The sequence below is a fragment of the Belonocnema kinseyi genome, chromosome 10 (genome assembly GCF_010883055.1).
Source record: "Belonocnema kinseyi isolate 2016_QV_RU_SX_M_011 chromosome 10, B_treatae_v1, whole genome shotgun sequence".
Taxonomy (NCBI): Eukaryota; Metazoa; Arthropoda; class Insecta; order Hymenoptera; family Cynipidae; genus Belonocnema; species Belonocnema kinseyi.
In genome coordinates this window covers 42,877,895-42,889,664 of record NC_046666.1, presented here as the reverse complement: position 1 = coordinate 42,889,664, position 11,770 = coordinate 42,877,895, and the positions used below count along the sequence as shown (strand labels likewise).

Here is an 11,770-nt window from a genome sequence, read left to right as displayed (position 1 = left end):
ATTCATTTTTTTGTTTGTTTAAAATTCAACTATTCAAGGTAAACATTCATCATTTTAATCGAAAATTCATGTCTTGTTGAAAATTTGTTGTTGCTTTTTTTTGTAGAAATTAATTTTCATAGTTTAATATTTACCTTTTTGTTTAAAATTCAAGTTAAAAATTCATGGTTCCAGTTGAAAATTCATGTAATTTATTGAAAATTCGTTGTTTTTCGTAGAAAAAATTAATTTTCTAGGTTGAAAATTCATCTGTTTTATTTAAAATTCAAGTTAAACATTTATCATTTGAAACGAAAATTCATGTCTTTTGTTGAAAATTCGTTGTTTTTCTTTGTGTAGAAATCAATTTTCTGGGTTAAAAATTCATTTTTTTGTTTGTTTAAAATTCAACTATTCAAGTTAAATATTCATTATTTTTAACGAAAATTCGTGTCTTGTTGAAAATTCATTGTTTTTTTTTGTAGACATCAATTTTCTTAGTTGAAAATTCACCTTTTTGTCCAAAATTCAACTATTCAAGTAAAACATTTATTATTTTAGTTGGAAATTCATGTATTTTGTTGAAAATTCGTTTTCCTTTTGTAGAAATCAATTTTTTTTTGTTGAGAATTCATCTTTTTTGTTTAAAAGTCAATTCTTAAAGTTAGACATTCATCATTTCAAATGAACATTCGTATCTTCTGTTGAAAATTCGTTGCTTTTTTGTAGAAATTAATTTTATTGGTTGAAAATTCATCATTTTAATTGAAATTTTTTAATTTTAAATTAAATTGCTTTAATGTTTTTATTGAATATTTTTTTAAGAATTCTGAAACGATTCAAAGAATCAAAAAAGTATTCAAATTTTAAAATAATTTTTTATTTTTAAAACTCAATTTTACGAGAATATATCAAAAGATATCAAAACATATCAAAAGTATTTAAAATTTATAAAATAAAGAACTTGGAAGATTTTAATAGCTATTTTTTATTGTTCGTTGTATACAAAAATTAATTTGGGAAAAAATTTTCAATTTGAAAATTTAAAAATTTTTTAAATAAAATGTAGATTTTTGTAGACTGAAATACAATTTTAAAGCTATTACAGGATTTTAAAAGGATTCAAGAGAATAAAACAAAATTCTTATGATTCATAGGAAAATTTTAAATATTATTTTATTTTGAAACATTAATTTTAAGAGAGTATTTGAAAAGATTTCAAAAACTTTCCAAAATTGTAAAAAAAATAATCTAAAAGTTCTGAAAAATGTTCAAAAATTATTCAAAATTTGAAGAAAAAAAAAATTAAAACAAAACGCAGATTTTTAAAGATTTCGAAATAAAATTTGGAGGTTTTTCTAAAGATTTTGAAACTGTTGAAAAATTTTAAGATAGTAAAAAATGTACTTAAAATTCGTGGGAATATTTTTAATGATTTTTTTATTTTCATAATTTAATTCTAAGAGAATATTTTTTTAAAATTCCAAAATTGTAAAAAAAGAATCTGAAAGATTATAAGGCAATTTATTTAATTTTGCAGGATTTTAAACAAATTTGAGGAAAAACTCGAATCATATGAAAAGATATAAAAAAATTCAATAATAATATAAAATTTTCAAATATTTAAAGAAATTTTTAACAAAAAGATCAATTTTTGAAGATTTCGAAATAAAATTTGTAAATTTTTTTTCAAGATTTTGAAAAAGTTCAAAGATTTTAAAATAATGAAAAATGTACTTAACAGTCCTGGAAATATTCTTATTGATTTTTTTATTTTTAAAACTTTATTATAAGAAAATATTTAAAAAGATTTCCAAAATTGAGAAAAAAGAATCTGAAAGATTACGATTTATTTAAATAATAATTAAATAATTTAGGCAATTTATTTAATTTTGCAGGATTTTAAACAGATTTTAGGAAAAGCTCGAATCGTATGAAAAGATATAAAAAATTCAATAATAATTTAAAATTTTTTAAATATTTAAACAAACTTTTAATAAAAAGTAGATTTTTGAAGATTTCCAAATAAAATTTGGAAGTTTTTGGAAAGATTTTGAAAGTGTTGAAAAATTTTAAGATAATAAAAAATGTACCTAAAATCCCTGGGAATATTTTTAATGATTTTTTTTTATTTTCAAAACTTAATTTTAAGAAAATATTTTTAAAAATTTCCAAAATTGGAAAAAAAAGAATCTGAAAGATTGAAACGCAATTTTGTTTTTATTTTGTAGGATTTCCTACGGATTTGAGAAAAAACTCGAATCATATGAAAAGATGTAAAAAAATTTAATAATAATTTGAAATCATAAAATATTTAAACAAATTTTTAACAAAATGTAGATCAATTTTGGAAGATTTTGTAATAAAATTTTTAATCTTTTTAATGACTGAAACGATTCAAGATAATAAAAAAATTTCTTAAAATAAATGGGAAAATTTGAAATGATTTTTCATTTGTAAACATTCATTTAAAGACAATATATAAAAAGGTTTCAAAAGATTTCCAAAATTTTTAACAAATAATCTGGAAGAATATAATAAGCAATTTTAGTCATTCTTTATAAATTAAAACAAATTGTAGCAAAACATTGAATTATTTAAAAATATATTTAAAAGTTTTGAAGCATGTTAACAAAGAATACAAAATTTGAAAAAATTAAAAAAAAATTTAGGTTTTTGATGATTTCAAAATAATTTTAAAAAAGTCATTCTAATTTTGATTTATAAACAACAATTGAACAATTATTAATTTATAACGACTTAAACCAATCAAACTTCTAAACTAAAAAAATATTAAAGTTAAATTAATTGTTATAAAATATAAATAAACAAAATTATTCAGCGTTTTAATAAAAGAATTTGGAATAAAATTGTTTCAAGCTTGAATATTTAAAGTTTAAAATTATAAATAGCTCCACTTTAAGCAAATTTTCAGTTTAGTTTTGATTACTTCAAATGAAGACATTTTCAGCTTTAGGATTTCAAATTTTTTAATTGTAATGACTGAAAACTTTTTGCGCACCAGAAAAAATGCCTCTTTACTTTTAAATTAAAAAAAAAATTTTTAATTTTCATTAATGTGAAAATCTGTGAATAATATACTTCGAAAAAAAATCAACAACTTTATTACAATAAAAAACAAATAATATCTCACAATTGGCAGAATAATAAAATTAGTCTTTAAAAAAAAAAGAAAACTATTTTAAATGATACTGCCGTTTTTCTTCGTCGGAAATGGTCGCAGGAGCTCCGGACATTAAATCTTTGCCTTCCATTGTTTTTGGGAAAGCTATCACCTCTCTTATACTAGCTGATCTGCAGAGAAGAGAAATAAAGCGATCCAGACCTAAAAATTGTGATTAAAAGAATTTTTAGATAAATATTATAACAAAAAAAAATTTATAATTAAATTTATAAATTTACCTAGTGCAATTCCTCCATGAGGAGGAGCTCCGCACTCTAGAGCTTCGAGTAAATGCTTCAGTTGATCAGTTTCGATTTTCAACATTTTCAAAATTTCTGTTTGCAGCTTCGGTTCGTGAATTCGAATCGAGCCTCCGCCAATTTCAACGCCATTCATAACCAGATCGTAGTGCAAGCCTCGCACCTATTTTTAAAATAATTTCAGATTTCCAGAAAAACCGCGAATTATACTTAAATTTTTGGCACCGGGAAAAATCCGAGAATTTTTTTAAAAAACCGGGTAGTTTAAAATAATTTTTTTTTTTTGCTTAAAAATTCAACTATGTGTCTGAAAATTCATCTTTCTTGGTTGAAAATTAAATTTTTTGTCGAAAAATTATCTTTTCAGGTTTAAAAGTTTTAATGTTTTCTAAAACATTCGACTTTTTAGCTAGAAAACTCAACTATTCTGTTAAGTCATTTTTTTATATTGAAAATTTAACTGTCTTTTGGGGTAGAAAATTCGTCCATTTGGATTACAAATTCATCTTTTATGTTTGAAAGAAATTTTTTTAAATTAAAAAGTCTACTGAAATTTAAAAACTGTCACATTTCTGGTTTATAACATAATACATATCTTTTGTTTAGAAATCCTATTTGGTTGAAAATTTAATTCTTTTTTTTTTTGCCTAAAATTCAACTGTTTATTAAACATCTTTGTCTTTTTTGGATTGAAAATTGGTCCTTTTGGATTAAAAACTCATCTTTTAGTAGAAAAGTTGTATTTTCGATTTAAAAATGAATTGTTTCTCATTGAAAAATGTACTATTATATTTTTGGTTCAGAATTCATCTCTTTTGGTTAAAAATTTTCTTTTCGTATCGGGAATGGTTAAACTGCGATACGCCACCTGGTGACAAAAATTCGAACTACAAGGAATAGGTATAACTTTAAAGATGCATTTTAATTTGTACATAAAAGTGTTTTAACGATTTTTTTTGTGGCGCTTAAAATATTTATTGGATACTAAAAATAATTCTTTATCGAAAACAAAGGGATGTAGATAGAATTTACATTTTATAAGGTAAATGAAATATTTTTTTATAGCAATATTTTCCTAAAAATAATACAATCAATTATTGTTCTATTTATTGTGATTTTCAAAAGATTATAAACTTAAATGGACTTATTTTGAAGCAAAAATAAACTCAAAGTAAATTTTCATCAATTTATACATCGAGTATTTACTATTTAAAAACTGATCTAAAAGTTAGGATGGAATTCTTATTTAAATTCCAATCGCAGGGTGGCCACTGGACCGGGAAATCAGGAAATTTATAAGATCGGGAAATGACAGTGGATTTATTTTTTGAAAGGAAACTTTACAAATTTATAGAGAAAAATCTTCCACTTTTAACAATTTTTAATTTTAGATTTTAATTATTAAGTGTTCATTTTATTCTAAAGGATTTTAAAATGCAGTTTTAAAGACTTAAGCCATTAAAAATTAGAAGCGTTTGAAATAGAATATTTTAGATAAAAAACATTTTTAGTTGATCAACTGTGAATATAAATTAATAATGATTTTTGAAATTATACTGTTCTTTACGATTTAAAAAGTGAATAATAATTACTTTTAGAAGAGTATTCGAAATCAGTTAAAAATTTTAGAATTTTCATTTTCTAAGGTTAAAAATTGTATAAACTATTTCAATTGGAATGCCTTATTAGTTAAACAAATGTAAACGCCCGATCGCAACTTTATAAACTATTTTCAATTTAAAAATAACTTCAACATAATATATTCATAATTAAAAGCTTTTATTAATTTTCACATATTATTTAAAACAAAATATAGATTTTGGCAGATTTCAAACAAAAAGTTTAAAAGCTTTTTAAGAATTTGGAATGGCTTCAGAAGATTAAAAAACATTTCCTATGAAAATTGAAAATGATTTTTATTTTGAAGAGATAATTTTGAGTGATTATTCAAAAAGATTAAGAAAGATTTACAAAATTATCAAAAATGAATGTGGAAGTTTTAAGGAAATAAGTTTAATTTGGCAGAATAAAAAAAAATTAGAAAAACTTGGATTCAGTTTAAAGAATCTTTAAAACGTCTGAAACAATTTCAAATATAATAAAAAATGAAAAACAAAATGTAAACAACATGCAGATGATTTAAGATTTTCTAATAAGATTTGGAAGCATTTTCGGGATTGTTTAACCATTTAAAATATAAATAATTTAATTTTTAATTTAAGAAGTCTTCATTTTATTTAAAAAAATGAAATCGATCAATTTTTAATGTTTTTGGTTTAAAATTGCTTTAAATTTATATTTTTAGAACTGAATCTGAATCTTTGAACTCTACAATTTATAAAAGTTAAAAAATTTATTTTGCAGTTTAACTGCATTTAGTTAAACATTGTTCAGTTTAAAAATGTTATAAACTTCCATTTTATACGTGTAAATTATTGAGCATTTGAATTAGATTTAAATACAAAATTATTGAATTAAAAAACTTTTAAACTTCAATTTTAAAAGTTTGAAATTTCGCATAATCTGGATAAAATTTGTCGTTACATACATTAATTAAAGTTTATTTAAAATTAAATTCATTAAAACTTAAACGAAATGTGAAGATTTGTTTTTAGTATTTAATCATTGTTTTATATTTCACAAAACAATCATTAAACTATTACCTAAAAATTAATTTACATCTTTAAAATTGTACCTACTCTTTCTAGTTCCATTTTTCGACGCCAGGTGGCGAAATGGTAGACCACCATTCCCAATAGACATTTTTTTATAGTAACTCATCATTGATAGAAAAATAATCTGTTCGGTTGAAAGTTCATCTTTTATTTTTACAAGTTAATTCTTCAAAATTAAAATAGATACTATTATATTTTGTGTTTAAAATTTAGCTCTTTTGGTACAAAATTATATCATTTGGACGAAATTTAAACAAAAATAAAATTCAACTATTTTATTAAAATAATCATCTTCTTTGGTCAAAATGTCAAATACATATTGTTTTGAACATTCCTTTTTTTGGATGGAAAATTGCTCCTTTTTTATTAAAAATTCACCTTTTGGTAGGAAATTCATTTTTCTTGTTTAAAAATGAATCATTTTTAATTAAAAAGTCTACTACTATATTTTTGGCTCATAATTCATCTCGTTAGTTAAAATTTTTTTTAATTTGGTTGAAAATTCAATTTCTTTCTTAAAAAGTCATCTTTCTTGTAAAAAATTCAGCTGTTTTGTTTACAATTTTTCTTTTTGGATAGAAAATTTCTTTTCTCTATAGAAAATTCATCTTTCGATACAAAAAAAATATTTTTCGGTTGAAAATTCATCTTTTATGTTTGATTTAATTGCTTGGTTTGAAATAAAAAAATTTTCTTAGGAATTTCATTTTTTATTTTTGAAAGTAAATTATTTAAAATTAAAATGACTACTTTTATATTTTGTGTTCAAAATTCATCTCTTTTGGTTAAAAATTCTACTATTTGAATGATAATACGATTATTTTAAATAAAATTCAACTATTTTATTGTTTAAATCATCTTTCGTAAAAAAACAACACTATTATGCGCCAGTTCGTATTTTCGGATAGACTATTGGTCCTTTTTTGTTTAAAAATTAATTACTTTAATTAAAAAGTCAAGGACTAAATTTTTGGTTCAGAATTCATCTGTTGGATAAAAATCTACTTTTTAGTTGAAAATTTAATTATTTTGTTAAAAACTAATCTTTTTGCTGACATTTAAACTGTTTTGTTTAAAACTTTTCTACTCGGATGAAAAATTCTTTGTTTCTTATATAGAAAACTTATCTTTTGATTTAAAAATAATATTTTTCTGTTGAACATTTATTTTTTATGTTTGAAAGTTAATTCTTTTTAATTGAAAAGTCTACTATCATATTTTTGGTTCAAAATTAATCTCCTTTATTCACAAATTCTATTATTTGGTTGAAAATTTAATTTTGTTTTTTGTTAAAAATCCAACTAATTTATTAAAAAATAATTTTTTTTGGTCGAAAATTCCATTATTTTCTTAAAAAGTATTTTTTAAAATGGAAGCTCATATTTTTCGCTTAAAAATTAATTCTTTTTATTTGAAAAGTCTACAACTATATTCTTCATTAAAAATTTACCTTTTTTAGTTTAAATTTCTACGAAAATTCAACTATTTTGTTAAAAATTCATTGTTTTTGTCGAAAATTACACTGTTTTCTTTTTAAATTCGTATTTTTGGATAGAAATTCCGTCATTTTTGATTGAAAAGTAATCTTTTTTGGTTAAAAATGATTTTTCTGGGTGAAAGTTTATTCTTCTTAACGGATAAGTTACTATTATAATTTCAGAATTAATATGTTGGGCTTACAAATTTTATTATTCAAAATTCAAGTAACTAAAAGAAAAATGATTTTTTTATTGTTAAAAATTCATAGTTCTTGGTTGAGATAAACTGCTTTCTAAAAGATGTCTTTTTGTCTTGAAATATCAACAATTTTGAATAACTATTTAACTATTAAATCTTTCTTTTATCTCAATTATTTGGTTGAAAAATGCAACTGTTTAGTCGAAAATTAATGTTTTGGGTTTAAAATTAAACTTTTTGTTAAAAAATCATCTTTTCGGATTTGAAAGTCAAATGTTTTCTAAAAAAATTCAATTTTATTTAGAAAACTCAAACACTCTTTTTAATTCTTTTTAAATTAAAAAGTTGAGTAATTGGTTTAAAATTTAATTAAATGGTTCAAAATTCCCAAATTTATATAAGAGTCATTTTTTATTTTTCGAAAATTAATTATTTAAAATTATCTTCTTTGGTCAAAAATACAACTGTTATGCTGAAATTCGTATTTTTTAACTAGAAAATTGGCCCTTTGTAATTGCAAATTTATTTTTTTTGCAGAAAAGTAGAATTTTGGTCAAAAGTGAATTCTTTTTAATTAAAAAGTCTATTACCAACTATTTTGAATAACTATTGAACTAGTCAATCTTTTTATTTAATTCAATTATTTGGTTTGTAAATGCAACTGTCTGGTGAAAAATTATTATTTTGTGTTGAAAATTAAATTTTTTGTTGAAAATTCATCTTTTCTGAGTTAAAAGTCACAGGTTTTCTAAAAGATTTGACATTTTAAATAGAAAACTCAACACTTTTGTTGAAAATTCCTCTTTTTTGTTTGAAAATTCTTCTATTTTATTAAAAAATCATAGTTCACATTAATTTACATGGCATATATTACCTCGGAGTTCTAAAATGTTTAATACTTTTATTAATTATTATAAATGATAAATTATTATTATAAACGTTTAAAATCAAACCCCCAAAAATGTAATTTTTTGCCAGAAAATAGTGTGGAATATTTTTTTATATTTTATATTTAAATATTTAAAATTTAATGATTAAAAATACTTTCTTTAAAATACCTTTGCTGGTTCTGTAGATAAATAGTCCATATCTTCTGGATGAGGTCGAGTAAAAGGATGATGCGTCGATTCAAGAATTCCATCCTTTCCAACATTAAATAAAGGAAAATCCAAGACCCAGAGAAATTCTAAACCTGGAGATCTTATAAACTGACGATTAGCTTCCAAAATATTTGTGAATTCAACTCGTAATCTTCCAAGCACCTTTTGCTATATACATAGAAAAAAAATACAAATTTAAATATTTTTTTGAACTTAAAAATATAATTTTTAGTCATTTTTGTTATTTCAGGGTGGCCGTTTTAATCGAAGACAAAAATTCCCGGTCATTTCCCGTTTATTTCCCGGTTCGCAAACATTTTTCACGGTCAATGAAATTTAAAAAATCAGACTTTATTCTAAATATTTTTTCCGTATAAAGTAATAAACAATAAACAACAAATTAAAACATTCAAAGTGGAACCCTTGAATTCCAAACTTTTAAAATTGAAGTTTTAAAGTTTTTCAATTATAAATTGTGTATTCAAATACTCAAAAATTTACACGTACCAAATGGAAGGTAGTAACACTTTTCAAATGAATAATGCTAAATGAAATGCAAATAAACTGCAAAATTTATAACTTTTATAAATTATAGAGTTCAAAGATTCAGATTAAGTTTCAAAAATATAAATCCAAGTTAGCATTTTCAATACTCTAAATTAAAGAATCAAGCAATGAACTTTAAAAATGTTCAAAATGATATTATTTGAAGTAATTTTAAGCTAGACTTTTTAACTTAGCATTTCTGTAGATAGAAGTTAAATCTTTTTATCGTTTAGGCATCCTTCAAAAGCTTTAAAATTTTATTTCAAAACCTTGATAAATATAGAAGTGGTTTTAAATTTTTCCAAATTCAAAATAATTTTTGAATTTTTATCGAAACTTTTAAATATATTTCAAAATTAATTGAATTTTTTCTATAACTTTTAGAAAATCTTGCAAATTAAAAAAAATATTATTTGAATTTATAAATGACAATAGAACAGTTATTATTTGTAAAAATATTAGAGTAAATTTAAGAGATATTTAGAAGTTTTAAAAAGGTTCGAATTAAATTTAGAACTTGAAAAAATTTCAAATACTTACAGCTGAATTTAAAAGTAAATGTAGATTTTTGCAGATTTAAAAGAAAAAATTTAGAATTTTTTAATAATTGTGAAAGACTTCAAAAGAATAGAAAAATTTCTTAAGATTCTTAGGAAAATTGAAAATGATTTTTCACTTTGAAAAATTATGGAAGATCTTAAGGATTTTTTTTAATTTGCAGGATTTTCAAAAATTGTAGGAAAATTTCGATTCATTATAAAATATATTTAGAAGTTCTGAAAAAAATGTTAACACACTTCGTTTAAATTACTTGAAACAATTTCAAGTTTTTAATTAATTTTGAATCTTTTTAAAACCTCTAAATATCTCTTAAAATTACTCAATTTTTTCTACAAATAATAAGTAGTCAATTGTTATTTATGCGTCAAAATTTAATAATTTCACTTATAAATAAAACACTTTTTAATTAAAATAATTAAAATTGTAACGCTAAAAGTTTAAAAGTTCTTAGAAAATCTAAAGATTCAAAGCTTTCTATGTAAAACAATTCAGTTTAAAATTTTTTTCTTTTAAATATTTGGTTTCAATTTTAATGGCTAAAAAAATTAATAGAAATAATATATTAATAAATTCTTATCAAGAATTTCGGATTGAAACAGTTACAATATCGAAATTCTCAAATTTTGAAGTGTTAAAAAAAACTCTCAAAAATTGTTAAAATCGAACTTTGGCAGATTTTTATTCTGAAAATTCGTAAAATTCCCGGTTTCCATGCCCAGCGGCCATCCTGTTTTTTATACAAAATCTTCGATTTTAGAAACTTCTAATTTTTCATTTTTGTTTTAACCTTTAAAACTACATTTTAAAATTCTTTAAATTAAAATATATATTTAAAAATTAAAAATCTAAAATGGCAAATTTTGGAAGTGAAAGATTTTCGAATTAAGCATTCTAAACTAAATGATATAATAATTTATAAAAATCACAATTTGAAAAATTATTTTAAAAACGGTTGAAAACAAAATTTTACAAAATTTTTATTCCAAAAATGTTGTAAAATTCCCGACCAAAAAATAAATTCCCTGTCATTTCCCGCTTTTCCTCGGTCTTATAAAATTCCCGGTCCAGCGGCCACCCTGTTTTTTAAACAATTTTTTCTTACGGCATCAGTTTTGTCTCCATAAGCCAAAAAGAGAGCGTCTCCTTCCTTAATTTTCAGCTTTTCTAAAACTCTCTCTGCCACATTTTCAGAAAATATTTTGCTTATTTTCGACAAAAGAGAATCGCTCGATTTAATCTGCACAAGTCTCGTTTTTTTAAAATACATACTGGCCATTTCTCTCAATTTGTTTTGAACAGATTTTGAAAGACTTTCCTGTTTTATAAAATAAAATTTAAATCAAAATTAAAAAAATTATATTTTTAAATAATCAAATACTCACACTGCACTCTGGAAAAACTAGAGCATAAGCACCGAAATTTTCATTTTCTCTCGACAATTCAGGTCCGAGAAGGTCACTGAAATTTTGCAGCTGAAAAAATTATAATGAAGGAAAACAGAATTTTCAAACGGATCTAAAAAACGAAAAATATGCAGAAAGAAAATCATACTTCGTACGGAATTCTTAGATCCGGAGCGTCTGTTCCATATTTTTCCATAACTTCATTATAAGTAAAACGACTGAAAGGAATTTGTACAGGTCTGTAGTCTTCTGGCAAACAGTAGACTACCAATTCCTCAATTAATTCTAGTATTCTTTCGCGATCCGTAAACGACATTTCCACGTCCAACTAAAAAAACGATTTTTTGAATTTGAAGAATCATTTTATTTGAAAATTTCTATAAAC

At 22.2% G+C, this 11,770-nt stretch overlaps 1 protein-coding gene across 1 annotated transcript in view; it reads right to left on the bottom strand.

The window, feature by feature from the left end:
- Positions 1 to 3,116: 3,116 nt before the first annotated feature.
- The window catches only part of LOC117182367 (aspartate--tRNA ligase, mitochondrial), a 21,994-nt gene continuing 13,340 nt past the window's right edge, over positions 3,117 to 11,770 (bottom strand). The window contains exons 5-10 of the mRNA XM_033375566.1: positions 11,534 to 11,713; positions 11,365 to 11,454; positions 11,085 to 11,297; positions 8,834 to 9,043; positions 3,403 to 3,586; positions 3,117 to 3,325 (exon numbers count right to left, since the gene is read on the bottom strand). Coding sequence (XP_033231457.1) covers positions 3,177 to 3,325; positions 3,403 to 3,586; positions 8,834 to 9,043; positions 11,085 to 11,297; positions 11,365 to 11,454; positions 11,534 to 11,713 — 1,026 coding nt within the window. The 3' untranslated portion in view covers positions 3,117 to 3,176. The remainder of the gene's footprint in view (positions 3,326 to 3,402; positions 3,587 to 8,833; positions 9,044 to 11,084; positions 11,298 to 11,364; positions 11,455 to 11,533; positions 11,714 to 11,770) is intronic.